General features: G+C 56.1%; 2 protein-coding genes across 6 annotated transcripts in view; both read right to left on the minus strand.

Annotated features, from left to right (window-relative positions):
• PTK7 (protein tyrosine kinase 7 (inactive)) overlaps nt 1-4793 on the minus strand; it is a 34563-nt gene extending 29770 nt beyond the window's left edge. For both annotated transcript variants that reach the window (XM_030235708.2, XM_030235707.2), the window contains exon 1: nt 4694-4793. In XM_030235708.2, coding sequence (XP_030091568.2) covers nt 4694-4742 — 49 coding nt within the window. In that variant the 5' untranslated portion in view covers nt 4743-4793. The remainder of the gene's footprint in view (nt 1-4693) is intronic.
• Nucleotides 4794-6790: 1997 nt separating this feature from the next.
• LOC103821297 (heme-binding protein 1-like) lies at nt 6791-11409 on the minus strand. Of its 4 annotated transcripts, none has more exons than XM_050972889.1 (6): nt 11213-11409; nt 11028-11113; nt 9614-9709; nt 8272-8413; nt 7949-8132; nt 6791-7795 (listed from the first exon to the last, which is right to left on the minus strand). In XM_050972889.1, exons 1-6 carry the CDS (start codon nt 11370-11372, stop codon nt 7621-7623), a joined length of 843 nt encoding a protein of 280 aa, XP_050828846.1. In that variant the 5' UTR covers nt 11373-11409; the 3' UTR covers nt 6791-7620. The 4 variants fall into 4 exon arrangements, 3 of the variants coding, with proteins under 3 accessions (XP_050828846.1, XP_009094389.3, XP_050828847.1); XR_007777285.1 differs by having other exon boundaries at nt 7669-7795; nt 7880-8132; XM_009096141.4 differs by lacking the exon at nt 9614-9709.
• Between the last annotated feature and the right edge of the window lie 9 nt (nt 11410-11418).

Consider the following 11418-nt stretch of genomic DNA (forward strand, 5'->3'; position numbering starts at 1 on the left):
CTTCCCGAAGAGACCCTGAACAACTGTTCTTCCAGCTCTTCACTCCCTGGGACTACAGACACCTGTGTGCCTCCTGCAAAGCAAGATTCTGGTCTAGCTCCCAAACCAACCTACACCCATATATGCCTTGCAAGCCTCTTTTCCTTCCTACTGCTTGCACAGTGATATATTCAGAAGGCGCAGGAAGACTGAAACAGGAGATGGTCTTCTCCACAAAGATGATCCTTCCTTCAGTCTGGTCCTTTTTTAGGCACACCAGCTGTCCACTCTAAACCAAATGGCAAAGTCAACAGCTCCCATTGCAATGCAAAGGTGGATTTGCTTGTCCTGTGTGACTTCAGAGGTGACCTGACACTGCTCCTTCCTGTAACACCCAACAGCAGTGCAGGAAAGCAGCCACTGTGATAGGCAAGAAAAAGGATAAAACTGACAGCTCATCAACACAGCACAGCAGATCCTGACAGGGTCTGGTAGGATGAAGGAGGTGGAAGTGCAGGACTCTGAACAGGCCACATCCTCCAGAATCAAAAATCTGTGTGCTTGCCTCCATATGCTGTGGTTCAGCAGCGTCAGCATTAGGAAGCAAGCAAAAAAGTTTCTAGAAGACCCCAGGGCCCCTGACCTTCCTAGCAACTCCCTCTCAACAGCCTCCCTAGAAACCAGAGCCCAACATTTTGGACCTCTGAAAGCTCACATGGATATCAGGAACAAGATGTAACCCATGTGCAGAGCCTCCACACCATGAGAGAGCCTAGGGAATGGCCACTGCTCTAGCAGCAGCCACATGAAAAGCCTGAAAACCTGCAGCATATCCCCACCCCTTCCTCATCAGGTCTCCCCCAGAGAACAAATCCTTCTGTGTCCAGCAGTGTGATTGCTTTTTTCAGGCAAGGCAGCACACAAGGTATGCTGCAGGCACAGCACAGCCCTTTAACCCCTCTGTGCAATACAACATCTGCTCTTCCAACAGACCAAAAGTATTTTTAAGTAGCTCTGGGATGCCATCTCCCAATATCTTCCAGGCAAGGAGCAAGACATGGAATCGGGCCACCCATCTTGGCACCTCTGCCATGCTGAAACACACTGAGCCCAGGAAACAACATGTTACCAACTGACAAATTATCATTTCTCCATCTCTCTTCCTCCTCTTCTCACAGACACAGTTAATTTCTTATAAAGGTGGAAGACACTACAGTCGCCCTTCTCCCACTTTAGACATTATCAGCCTTCTCCAGCAGGTACTGCCATGCCAAAGGTGGGGCTGCCTCTTTCCCTTACACAGCAAAATCCACTGTGCTGGTTCACAGCCTTTGCAAACCCCACCAAACCCAAAGCTAACACCCTGTGCAACTTAAACCTCATCAAGAAGAATGTTCCTGTGCATCTGCCAAGCTTCTTGCTACTCTCACTACCCTCCAGGTCTCCAAAGAGCTGCCTGTCCCAGCCCCTGAGACCAACACTTCATGTTAGGAGAATGAGAACTGTTCCTTGGGGTCTGGACAAACAATTGCATGTCCTCCAATCCCAGGGGAATTTCCCTCCAAACACCACAGCAGCAACTGCCTTCACAAAGAGCACGTTTGTACCCAGGTCTGTCCACTTCTAAATAAGCATTTGTTCCAGGTTCCCAAATATCGAAAGCACTGGAAACACCCACTACTAATGTGAAATATTTTGCATTCCAGGCCTGAGAGGTATGCTTGAAAACGTTCAGAGAGGAAAGAGTGTTTATTCACTGGGAAGAGGTGTACTAGGTCCTGCTATTTACTTTAGTCCACGTGTGCTTGCTGGAATACAGCTTTGATCTTTGCAACTTAAATAGCAGATGAATTGAAACAAATGCAAGAAAAATATTAGTGTAAAGATCCTCTAGTAAATACCTGTAACCAGACCCCACAGCCTTCAGATCTTTTTGAAGTGCCTTATCACTTACAGCCAAACTGGCCCTTGTGTTCTTGTCCACTGCCTCAAGGTGAGGCTCTTCTCTTCCTACCCCTTTCCTACCTTCTTCCCTCCATTCCCTTTGGGCTCCATGGCCTTTAGAGGAAGTGCAGCCTGCCTTCCCAGGACACACATGCTTATCTGCTTGGATGCAGCATGAACCAGCCTTTGGCCAAACAAGGTGAGACTTACCATCTGAGCAATTAGCAGATGTGAGCTGCCATCCCCCCACCTCCCTTGAACAAGAGGGATTCAGCAGACTGGGAAGAAACACGTTCCCAATCTGGAAGAACATTCATCACCCAGCATGCAACTAAACACAGGTGCTTGCAGCAGTTCAAACATCTGCCTTTAGAAGATGGTCTCATTCCAGGTCAGTTAAGAGCTCAGAACTCATCTTTAGGGATCTTTAAACACGACAGCCCCCTGATCAGTGCCAGTTCCCAGTGGTTCTGGAGCCCACTGTGCAGACAAAGAAGTGCCTATGGCCACGACTATGGAGTTGCCAACCTTTGAAGCTCCTGCCACTTTGAGGCTCCAGCCTGCCCAGAGCACTGTCTGAACACAGCCAAGTCCCAAGGGGGATCAGCTCATTCCTGTTCTCATAAATTTTCTTCTTTAAAACCAGGCTTGCTAGGAAGCATGAGAAATGCACTGCCATACAGAAACACACAGCTCAACACAGGACACTGAGGCATTTCCAGAACAAAATAGACCTTTTGGTTTTGGGCTTTTTTGCTTTAAAGGAAAGTTGACTCAGCAAATATTTCCTCTGCTAGCATTTCAACCACATGTTCCAGCAGAAGTCAGCACACATCTGGCATGCTGTAGTGCCACTACCAGAAAGATCACAGCTTCACTGAACAATGGAAGTGGAAGAAGAGGGAGCAGCAGTCCAGGCACCGAGCACTTCTGGAACACATACATGGCAAAGGACCTGTGTGAGCCACAGATACTCCACACCTCCCAGGTCTTTCCCCAGTGCTCTTTCCAAACACCATCCACAGGCAGAGAGACAATGCTCTGCAGCCTACAAAACTTACCAGCAGCCTGTAAAAGCCAGACATCAAACTGCACGTTTTGGCTACACCAATGGCGCCTGAGATTTTTTACAGTGTCTGCAAGCTGGACAGCTGCATGTTACCCCTGGTGCTGTAGGATGTGATCCTGCTCAGCAAGAGAAACGAGGGGGAGTGAACGTGATTGGAGCAGTACAGAAACTCCAGCGACTGCAGTGGCAGGAAAGGCAGCACACAGCCCTCACAGGCAGGTCTGCACATCCCAGCTGCCAGTGGTGGCCTCCTGGCACACAGGTGAATGCTGTGGCAGGTCCTAAGGGCCCTACGACTTCAAACCAGAGCCCAAGCTGAGCACGAACTCCCCCGCCAGAAACAGCCTTCCCAGAAGGCTGCCAAGGCGGATGGCAATCACGGTGCTAATCAGCTAAGTAAGTGCTGCTTTTCGTGCTTATCAGCTGTAAATTGGACAATACTTGCCGCCTGGCAGCAGGGCTCAGCCGCGGCTCCAGATATGGGCGGGCAGCAGCCCAGTAGATATCCTTCCCTCAAAGGCAGTATTCCACCCAGGTGCTAAACTAAGATTGCTCTTGATTTTACAGCGGAAACTGCAAAGCAAACAATACAACTGAGCACGGTGAGACAGAAGGGACGGGAAACAGCTACTGCCAGGGTTCCCAAGTGAAGAAACGAGGTGATGTGGCATGGGGTAGCCGTGGGACACTTCAAAGCCGGGCTGGAAGAGAGCTCACAACCCCTGTGGCTCTCACGACAGCCAAGACCTTGGGCTCCTCAGACAAGGAAAATGGTGCTCGGAGGTCAGTGGGGAGAAACACCACGGAGCAGAGCGAGAGGAGGAGAGTTCAGGCCCTGCAGCTGAACACTGTGAAAAGCAGCAGCCAGGAAAACCAGGGGGCCGCGGAGCTCGGATCGGGCAGGAAGAGTGGCACGGGGGCGGGGCAGAGGGCTCATCCAGATGCGCTCAGCAAGGGACAAAAACCCCTCCGCGGCCGGGAGGTCAATCTTCACGGGTGGCAGCTCACCGCGTGCCCACGTGTGGTTTTTTCCTCGGGGTTCTGGACTGACTAGAATTCACAGGAAAAACCACCCTTTGCTCCGCGCAGCCTTCCCGGTGTCAACCCTGCCCACGGGACCGGAGGGGCGCGGGTCGGAGCCAAGCCCCGCTCGAGGGGTCTTCGGGAGCCCTCCCCGGACCGCTCCGCTCCGGGGACACCCGTTCACCGTCTCCTAGACGGCAAATGTCTGGCATATTTGCATCCCTGTGGATTTCGGCACGACGCTCCCCTTTGGGAGCGGGCGGGCGTGCAGGGCGAGCCGGCGCACGCCGGGGAAGGAGAGCCGGGCGAGGCGCCCCGGCGGCTCCCGCAGCACAGCGGGGCTGCGCGGGGCGGGGGCGCGGCCAGCCCGGAGCAGGGAACAGATGGGGCCGCACGCAGTCCCTGCTCCGCGCCCGAGTCCGGCGGGACGAGCGGGCCCCATCGCCGCCGGGCTCACGGGAAGCCGGGGGGGGGCGCGGACCACCGGAGGCTCGGCCCCGGACACGGCCGCTCCCCCTTCACCGCCGGGGCCGGCAGTGGACCCCCGCCCGCCGGCCCCAGCGCGGCCCAGCCACGGACTCGAGCGGAGGCGCGAAGCTCCGCCGCCCCCGCCCCGCCGCCGGGACCAGCATTCCCTTCCCGGGGGAGGCTGCGGTGGCTGTCCCGACCCGCACTCACCCAGCACCAGCAGTGCCCGCACCGCCGCCATCCTCCGCACCGCCGCCATCCGCCGCGCCGGTCAGCGTGCCCGCCGGACCCCAGCCATGCCGCCGCCGCCCCGCCCGCCGCCGCCGGGAGGGGTTCCGGAGGAGGGGCGGCCACCGGAAACCGGGCGGGGTCGGGAGGAGTGGGGTCCCCCAGGCAGCGCCCGGCTCGGCCCCCCGTGCCTCCGTCGCGGTGCTCGAGGCTCAGGGCTCGCTGGCGCCATCCCCCGCAGAGCCCCGCCGGCCCGGGGGGCGGGGAGGGTCGCGCCCCGCTCCTCCCTAACCCCCTCGCTCCTGCCAGCGCCCCCGGGTGCCCCGAGCAGCGAGGAGGCGACGCAGCTCCCCTCCCGCCCAAGGGCTCCGTGTAGTCGGGCTATTTGTTAAACTGATGGCAGAAGATCCCGGTCTGTACCGCTGTGAAAGACCCTGTGAAGGCACCGGGGCAGCGAGGAGCCAGGAGCACCCTACTACGGGCAAAGGGCTGGACACACAGTCCCAATGTACAGCACGCTGCCGGCTCCTTGCTGCTCCTCTGCAGGACCCGAGCTGAGACACAGCAGCAGTCTGGGCCATCTGCATGCCCCAGACCGGAGCCTCTCTGCCCGACCCAATGCCTCTGGTGGAACCTGCTGCAGGCCTGCACCACCGGCTCTGGCAGTTGTCACTGAACACCAGCTTTCCAGCTGGTTTGTTGAGCCTCCAAAATACTGGTTTTGGTACTGTGTGGAAGACTAGCCATCAGACATGGCCCTGAGCACTGCTGGATCCATCACAGAGGATGCTGGAGCCTTTACTCAACAAAACCTGTGGCACAGGATTGGAGTGCTTGCTGCCCTGTGTGGCAGCACCAGCCTGCTGCTGCAGCAGAAGCCCCCACCATTGCCACATCCTGGGAGACCACAGAGCTGCCTCCACAGGGCATGCAGCTGTGGAACTTTGCCAGTAACCACAGACCAGACCCCTCTCACAGGAAAGCCACCACCTCCTGCCACCAAAAGCTGTTCTGGTTTTGGTTGGAGACCAAGCAGCCTCAGAGGAAGTGGTAGCCTATTCAACACTCTCTGGAAAGGAAGTTTTACTTCCACCTGCAAGCTCAGGGTGAGCAAATCAGCTGATAAGAGAAAGGGTCTCTGTCCCACACACACTATTTGTTCTCCCACTGATACTGAGCCACCTGACCCCAGCTTCAGGGAATTGTTTCTTTCCCCAGGAGGGAAAGTGAGCTAAGCAGTGCTGATCCAGGTATCATGACTTCTCTGAGGTGTACTTGCCAAATCAGCACTCAGTGCTGCAGGCTGTGACTGTATCTCCTGGGTCCATATTGCCTTTAGTGCCCCAGAAACAAGAACTGTATCACAAGGTAGCCAGGATACCACTGTCTGCCCCTGCTGTGCTTACCCAGACTCTGCCTCAGGCTCCCTTGCAAAGAAGGCTGTAGCATGCTCAGCTCTACTCTTCCCACAGCCTGTGGCTGTGCATGCAGGCTCCCCACAGCCAGAGGGGACAGTAAGCAGCCCCTGACTGGAGAAAGGAGTGGCAGAAGCCACTTGTGCTGCTGGGCAGTGAGACCAGACAGAAGGGGCCAGGCCTTCCAGCCATTCCTACCCCTCAGCTGCAGTACAGGGACAAAGGGCCAGAGCTGGAGTTTGAGCAACAGTGGCAGGCAGCAAGGCATACAGCATGAGAAAACTCATTGGGAACTGCATGAGAAGCAGTTAAAAAGTCTCTGCACACCAAGCCTGTTGAGCACATCCCTGCAGGAGTGCACCAGTTCCTGCAGCCAACCAGCATGACATGCAGTTCCACTTGAATTCTCACCCCCATAGTCAGGTGCCCATGTGGAGTACGGGCACAGTATCCAACTTCTGTACCAGGGAAAAATGAGAAACAGAAACAGCCTGTGCAGCAATGCAGAGGGTGTGCTTGGCTGAACAGAAAGCTGTAACCTCGGCTAATTAGAGACACAGCTTTGCAGCCTGGAGTATCTTCAGGAAGGAGACAGCAAAGCTCTTCCCAAGCCAACCCAGCTGCCCCCTCCCTGCCCCACACCATCAGTGATCTGTAGCTGCAGTGGTTTGAGCTGGGTTTATTTACTGTTGGCACTGCCAGCTTCCCCCAGGAAAGCATGATGGCATTCATGGATGTGAAACTCACTAAGCAATGCACAACACAACACACAGTGCTGCCGCTCCTGCTGCTCTCTGGACCTACCCCTCTCAGCTCACAGCAGGCCAGCAAAACAGCACCCACAGGAGATGGACAAAGGCTGCCAGCGCCCTAGTCCTGGCTGAGGAATGGTGACAGCCAGGGAGGCACCCAACAGTCCTAAGAGAACCACCCCAGCAGGAAACATTCAGGATTCACACCTGAATTCAAGCCCTTTTCCCCTCTGAAATCAACTGTCTCTGTAGCAGCATTTCAGTGGCTCTGTTCAGAACAGGCAGCCATTCTCACAGGAAGCAGGCCAGAGGCCACACTGAGCCCCACATATTGTACACAGTCATTCGCCTTCTAGACACCATCACCTTGTGATGCTGCCCACCACTGGACCCACCCTGGCACAGCTCTGCAAGCCCAGTGCAGGTCAGGCCAGCACATCACACAGGCCCACACGGTTACTGCCTTAATGAGCCCCCACCACGTGCTTCCCATCAAGAGCTCGCTCTAGAGGTCGTCTTTGGTGCCAGCTTCAGCCTCAGCTGTGGGGGCAGGTGAAGTGCAGGCTAGGCAGGATTTCCCCTGGCAGGACCCTTGGAGGGCAGGCTGGAAACCCACCCCACAGTCTCTTAGTCTCTCATGGTGCGGCTGAATAGCGGGTGGGGATGTGCTCCGTCTCCTTTGGGTCAGAAGTGCCATCTCCACCGGGTGCAGTCGGCGCTGGCTGGCGGTGGCACAGGGGACTCACTCGGCCTGGCAGATGAACCAGATCTCATTGCGGCGCTGAGGGATGCTGGGGTTTTCATAAGAAGCCACGATGTAGGTTCCCCGCAGCACCGCGTCTGTGGAGCCCAAGAGCTCCCAGAAGAGACTGATCTCCCGCAGAATTGTCTCCTCAGTGGTCATCCCATAGAAAACCCTGCAGCAGCAGCAAAGGGAACAGCGTAAGCGACAAAGCCAGGACACTGGCATGGCCAGAGCTCCCATCCCTCTGCTAACGAACCACAGCAGCCACGCAGGGAGTTTGTACATCTCTGCTGAGCTGAGAAAACACCTCTGATGCTGGGGTCACCTGGTTATAACCCGGAGTGGTGCCCTCTCGATGATGTGGATTTCAGGGTCCGTGGGAACGGGGGGGTTTTGCTGGAATGCTCCTGGGAGATAATAGGCAGTTAGGACCTCACGCTCCAGCTCGGTCCCCTCCTTGGTCAGGTGGATTTCATTGAGCACTGGGACTGTCATGCCCAGATGGCAACCTGGAAAGAGGCAGGCAGGCAGTGAGACAGGTGTGTTAGCAGCAGCAGCAGCAGCCCTCCTCCCCACTCCAGATGGACAGCGGCAAAGCCCTTCACTCTGTGCACTCTGCCAGCCCCTCCAGCCCCTGCCTGCACACACCTACAGAGTTCTCCTTGCAGATGTAGCGCATGAGCTTCATGAAGCTCAGGGAGATGCTCTGCTCATACATGGGCTCCCCCATGGTGACACAGGCCCACTTCCCTGCTGGGTACTGCCGCTCCTCGTAGGCTGCTTCTTCGCACTGCAACAGGCCACAGACAAGCCAAGTCAGGGTGGAGCACGCTGACAACACCGCAGCAGCTGGGTAGAAAACCAACACTGACAGGCAAGAAGCGGGGAGACATGAGCCTGCCGAAAGGAGAGCCCTGCTAGGCAGTGGTTGGCAGAGCAGGACAAAGAAGGTGAGGGGAGCTGGCATCACACACACCTCAGACAAGGATACTTTTGAGCACTGGGCAGAAGTCAGCAAAAGGGAAGGCACAGACAAGGAACAGGGTGTAAGGGGGTCTGGAGGCTCCTGGCATGCACAAGGAATGCAGCACATCCTCAGCAAGGGCCACAGGACTTTCAGTTCCTCTTTGGTCCGGCCTACTCACAAGGATGTTCCTGATTCCAGGCACCCAAAGGCCTCCAGTAAGGCTGATGTTGTTCTCAGGTGCAGTGCCTTTTCCTGGAACACTGCATGCAGAGAGGATAACAAACGTCCCTACCCAGTACCAGGGAAAGTCTGGCAGAAGAGCTCTAGCACCCAGAAGAGTTGTGAAGACTAGAATAAAACTCCTCAGATCCTTCTGCCATACTAAGAAGTGACATGAGGAAGAAGAGACATGAACCCAATTCCAGCTGTGGAATTTGTGGCATGAGTCAAACTCTCCATTTCCAACACAGAATGTCCAGTATTCTGAACAAACCTGACACAGAAGGGGGGCAAGGGGAATGGGAAAATTGCATCTGGGTATGTTCATAGGTCAGCTCCTGGCACATCTGTGACCACAGGTAACCTAAACAGGTGCTGGGAAGTTGTAGCCAGCACCTGTCTTCCTACTCTCAGCCTGTTCTTCATCCAGATCAAAGTGGTCATGAGACAGCCTTGTCCCATGGAGCTCACTGCATCTTCCCAAACTTCTTTCTTCTATAGTTGTGATGGCAGTGATGGAGAGAGGAAGCTGTGACAAGACTCAGCGCTAGGTGCAGCCTCCCTGTGCCTCCACCCAAATCAGGTGTGTACCCTGAAAGCCAAACCAAAGGCAGAAGGCAGCAGGCCTGCTTAGGTGCATCAGTGGGATGCCAGTGACAAGAGTACCCCAAAACACTGGGCATTCCCCCTCTAGCTGGAGCCATGCCTGCCATTGTCCCACCAAGCAAAGCAGAGCAGAGCAAGAGCATTTTCCAAGCAAGAAAATTGCCAATCCCTCTACTCCATCTGAGACTCTCATACCACCTGCAATAAAGGAATCAACCCAGTGAAGTCACAGCATCTCCTTGTGCCACAGCCTGATTGTTCCACTAAGCACCACCACTCTGGATGACACTTGTCCTAAAGAAATAAGGAAGGTGCTTCAGGCAGACACAGCAGCAACAGGTCCCTGCAATGTGAGCTGGGGAACTGAGCCCTGACTGAGCTGGGGGCTGAGTGCTGAGAGGGCACAATGCTGTAGGTGGCATAATAACTCACTTGCCTCCAAGAGGATGAGGGCTTGTAGCACTGATAGCTCAGGAAAAGCAACCGAATCCTACTGATCTGCCTGAGCCTGGCAAACGTGTCCCTAAGAGCCCCAGCTCCAAAGTCCCCTCAGCGCTGATGTCAGGCAGTGGCTCTTCTCACTCAGCCTCACACTCCAACAATCCTCCTCAGGCACAGATGGGATGCCAACAACAAAAAAAGCTCTTCAGTTCCCACAAAGTCTTGGGGCCCCATTCCTGCCTGGGACTGGCACAGGCAGAGAAAAGGCCAGATTAAGTCCCTGGGACCCAGAACACGGAAAGAGGGAGTGTGGTGAAGCCCCAGTTCCAAGCTGCACAAGCCACATGCTCAGACATGTTTTACAGGGAGTGCTGGATCTCAGCCCAGAAGAAATTGGTTAACCACTTCTCATATAGACGACAACTGACAGATGTCTTCATGGTAGAAAGCCCAGCTAGGCCTGCAGAGACACAAGAACCAGTCTGACAAGCAGTTATTTCTCAAAGCACAGAAGCACCCTTATGTGCAAGAGATGAAAGTAAGTGGGCAACATAGCCAGCACAAAGAGAAGATCTTCAGGCAAAAGACACCATGTTTGGATTGGTGGTTGAGACAAATAACTACACATGCTCTCATCTGACAGCCAGGGTCACAGGCCCTGTGTTCCCCACAGACACATCTTTATCTTGTGCCAGCTGAATTCTCCAGCTCAACCAGACAACATAACCAGCACATACACAAAGCCAGCAGGACTTTGAGCTATGTAACAAAGTGTTTGGAGAATGGCAGGGAGCAGGCTCTGAACTGAAAGTTCACTTTCTTAGATGTGCCCACCCCAACAAGAGGACAGGCTGGTAAAGGAGGCAGATGGAAGTCAGAAGACCAGAGAAAGCAGCACGACTCGTCCAATTTTAAAATAAAGGCCGGGAAGCTGAGCATTGCCATTACTCTACACGGGAGTAGGTGCACGAGTGCCGGAATACTGCACCGATCCAGAGGTGCCACTCCGGCCGCGGCGCTCCAGGAACCCCGGCGAGGCTGATGCGCGCCCGCCGACACGAGGCCCCTTCCCCGCCAGGGAGAGGCTCTTCCAAGGCCCCGGGCTGGCGGCAGCCCCCGAGGCGGCCCCACCGCGGGCGGGCAGCGGTGTGCGGAGAGGGTCAGGCCTCACCTTCCCGTGCTGCGAGAGGGACACGTACGGCACGGGCTCGCGAGCGTGCCTGTGCCGGGCCATCTGGGCGATCGGGCCTGCCATGTCTGCAAGGCAAAGCACACGAGAGACGAGGCTCGCCCCGGCCGCGGCGCAGAATGAGTCCCGGTCCGTGCCGTCACAGCCCCGCCAGGCCCGGCGCTCACCTTGGGGCAGGCTCACTCGGTGAGTGCCGGCCACGGCCTCCCAGTGGGCGAACAGCCGTCCCTCCCCCTCCGGGTCGTCCCCGTTGTCGCTGCTGTCCTCGTCGGCGGCAGCGGGCTCCTCGCCCAGCCGCTCCAGGTCCTCCAGCGTGATCCGCGCCATCGCGTCCGCCGGGAACGGGACGGGGACCGCCCCGGGGCGGCACAGC

Source organism: Serinus canaria, chromosome 3 (assembly GCF_022539315.1).
Source record: "Serinus canaria isolate serCan28SL12 chromosome 3, serCan2020, whole genome shotgun sequence".
Lineage (NCBI taxonomy): Eukaryota > Metazoa > Chordata > Aves > Passeriformes > Fringillidae > Serinus > Serinus canaria.

What these genes read in the sequence shown, in the direction of transcription:
- LOC103821297 (XM_050972889.1), bottom strand. Translation starts at nt 11,372, where the DNA reads ATGGCGCGGATCACGCTGGAGGACCTGGAGCGGCTGGGCGAGGAGCCC. An exon ending in GGTTGATTCCTTTATTGCAG is followed by an intron (nt 8,414 to 9,613) that starts GTGGTATGAGAG and finishes GGCCTGTTGCAG; the next exon opens with TGCGAAGAAGCAGCCTACGA. An exon ending in CTGCAAGGAGAACTCTGTAG is followed by an intron (nt 8,133 to 8,271) that starts GTGTGTGCAGGC and finishes GCCTCTTTCCAG; the next exon opens with GTTGCCATCTGGGCATGACA.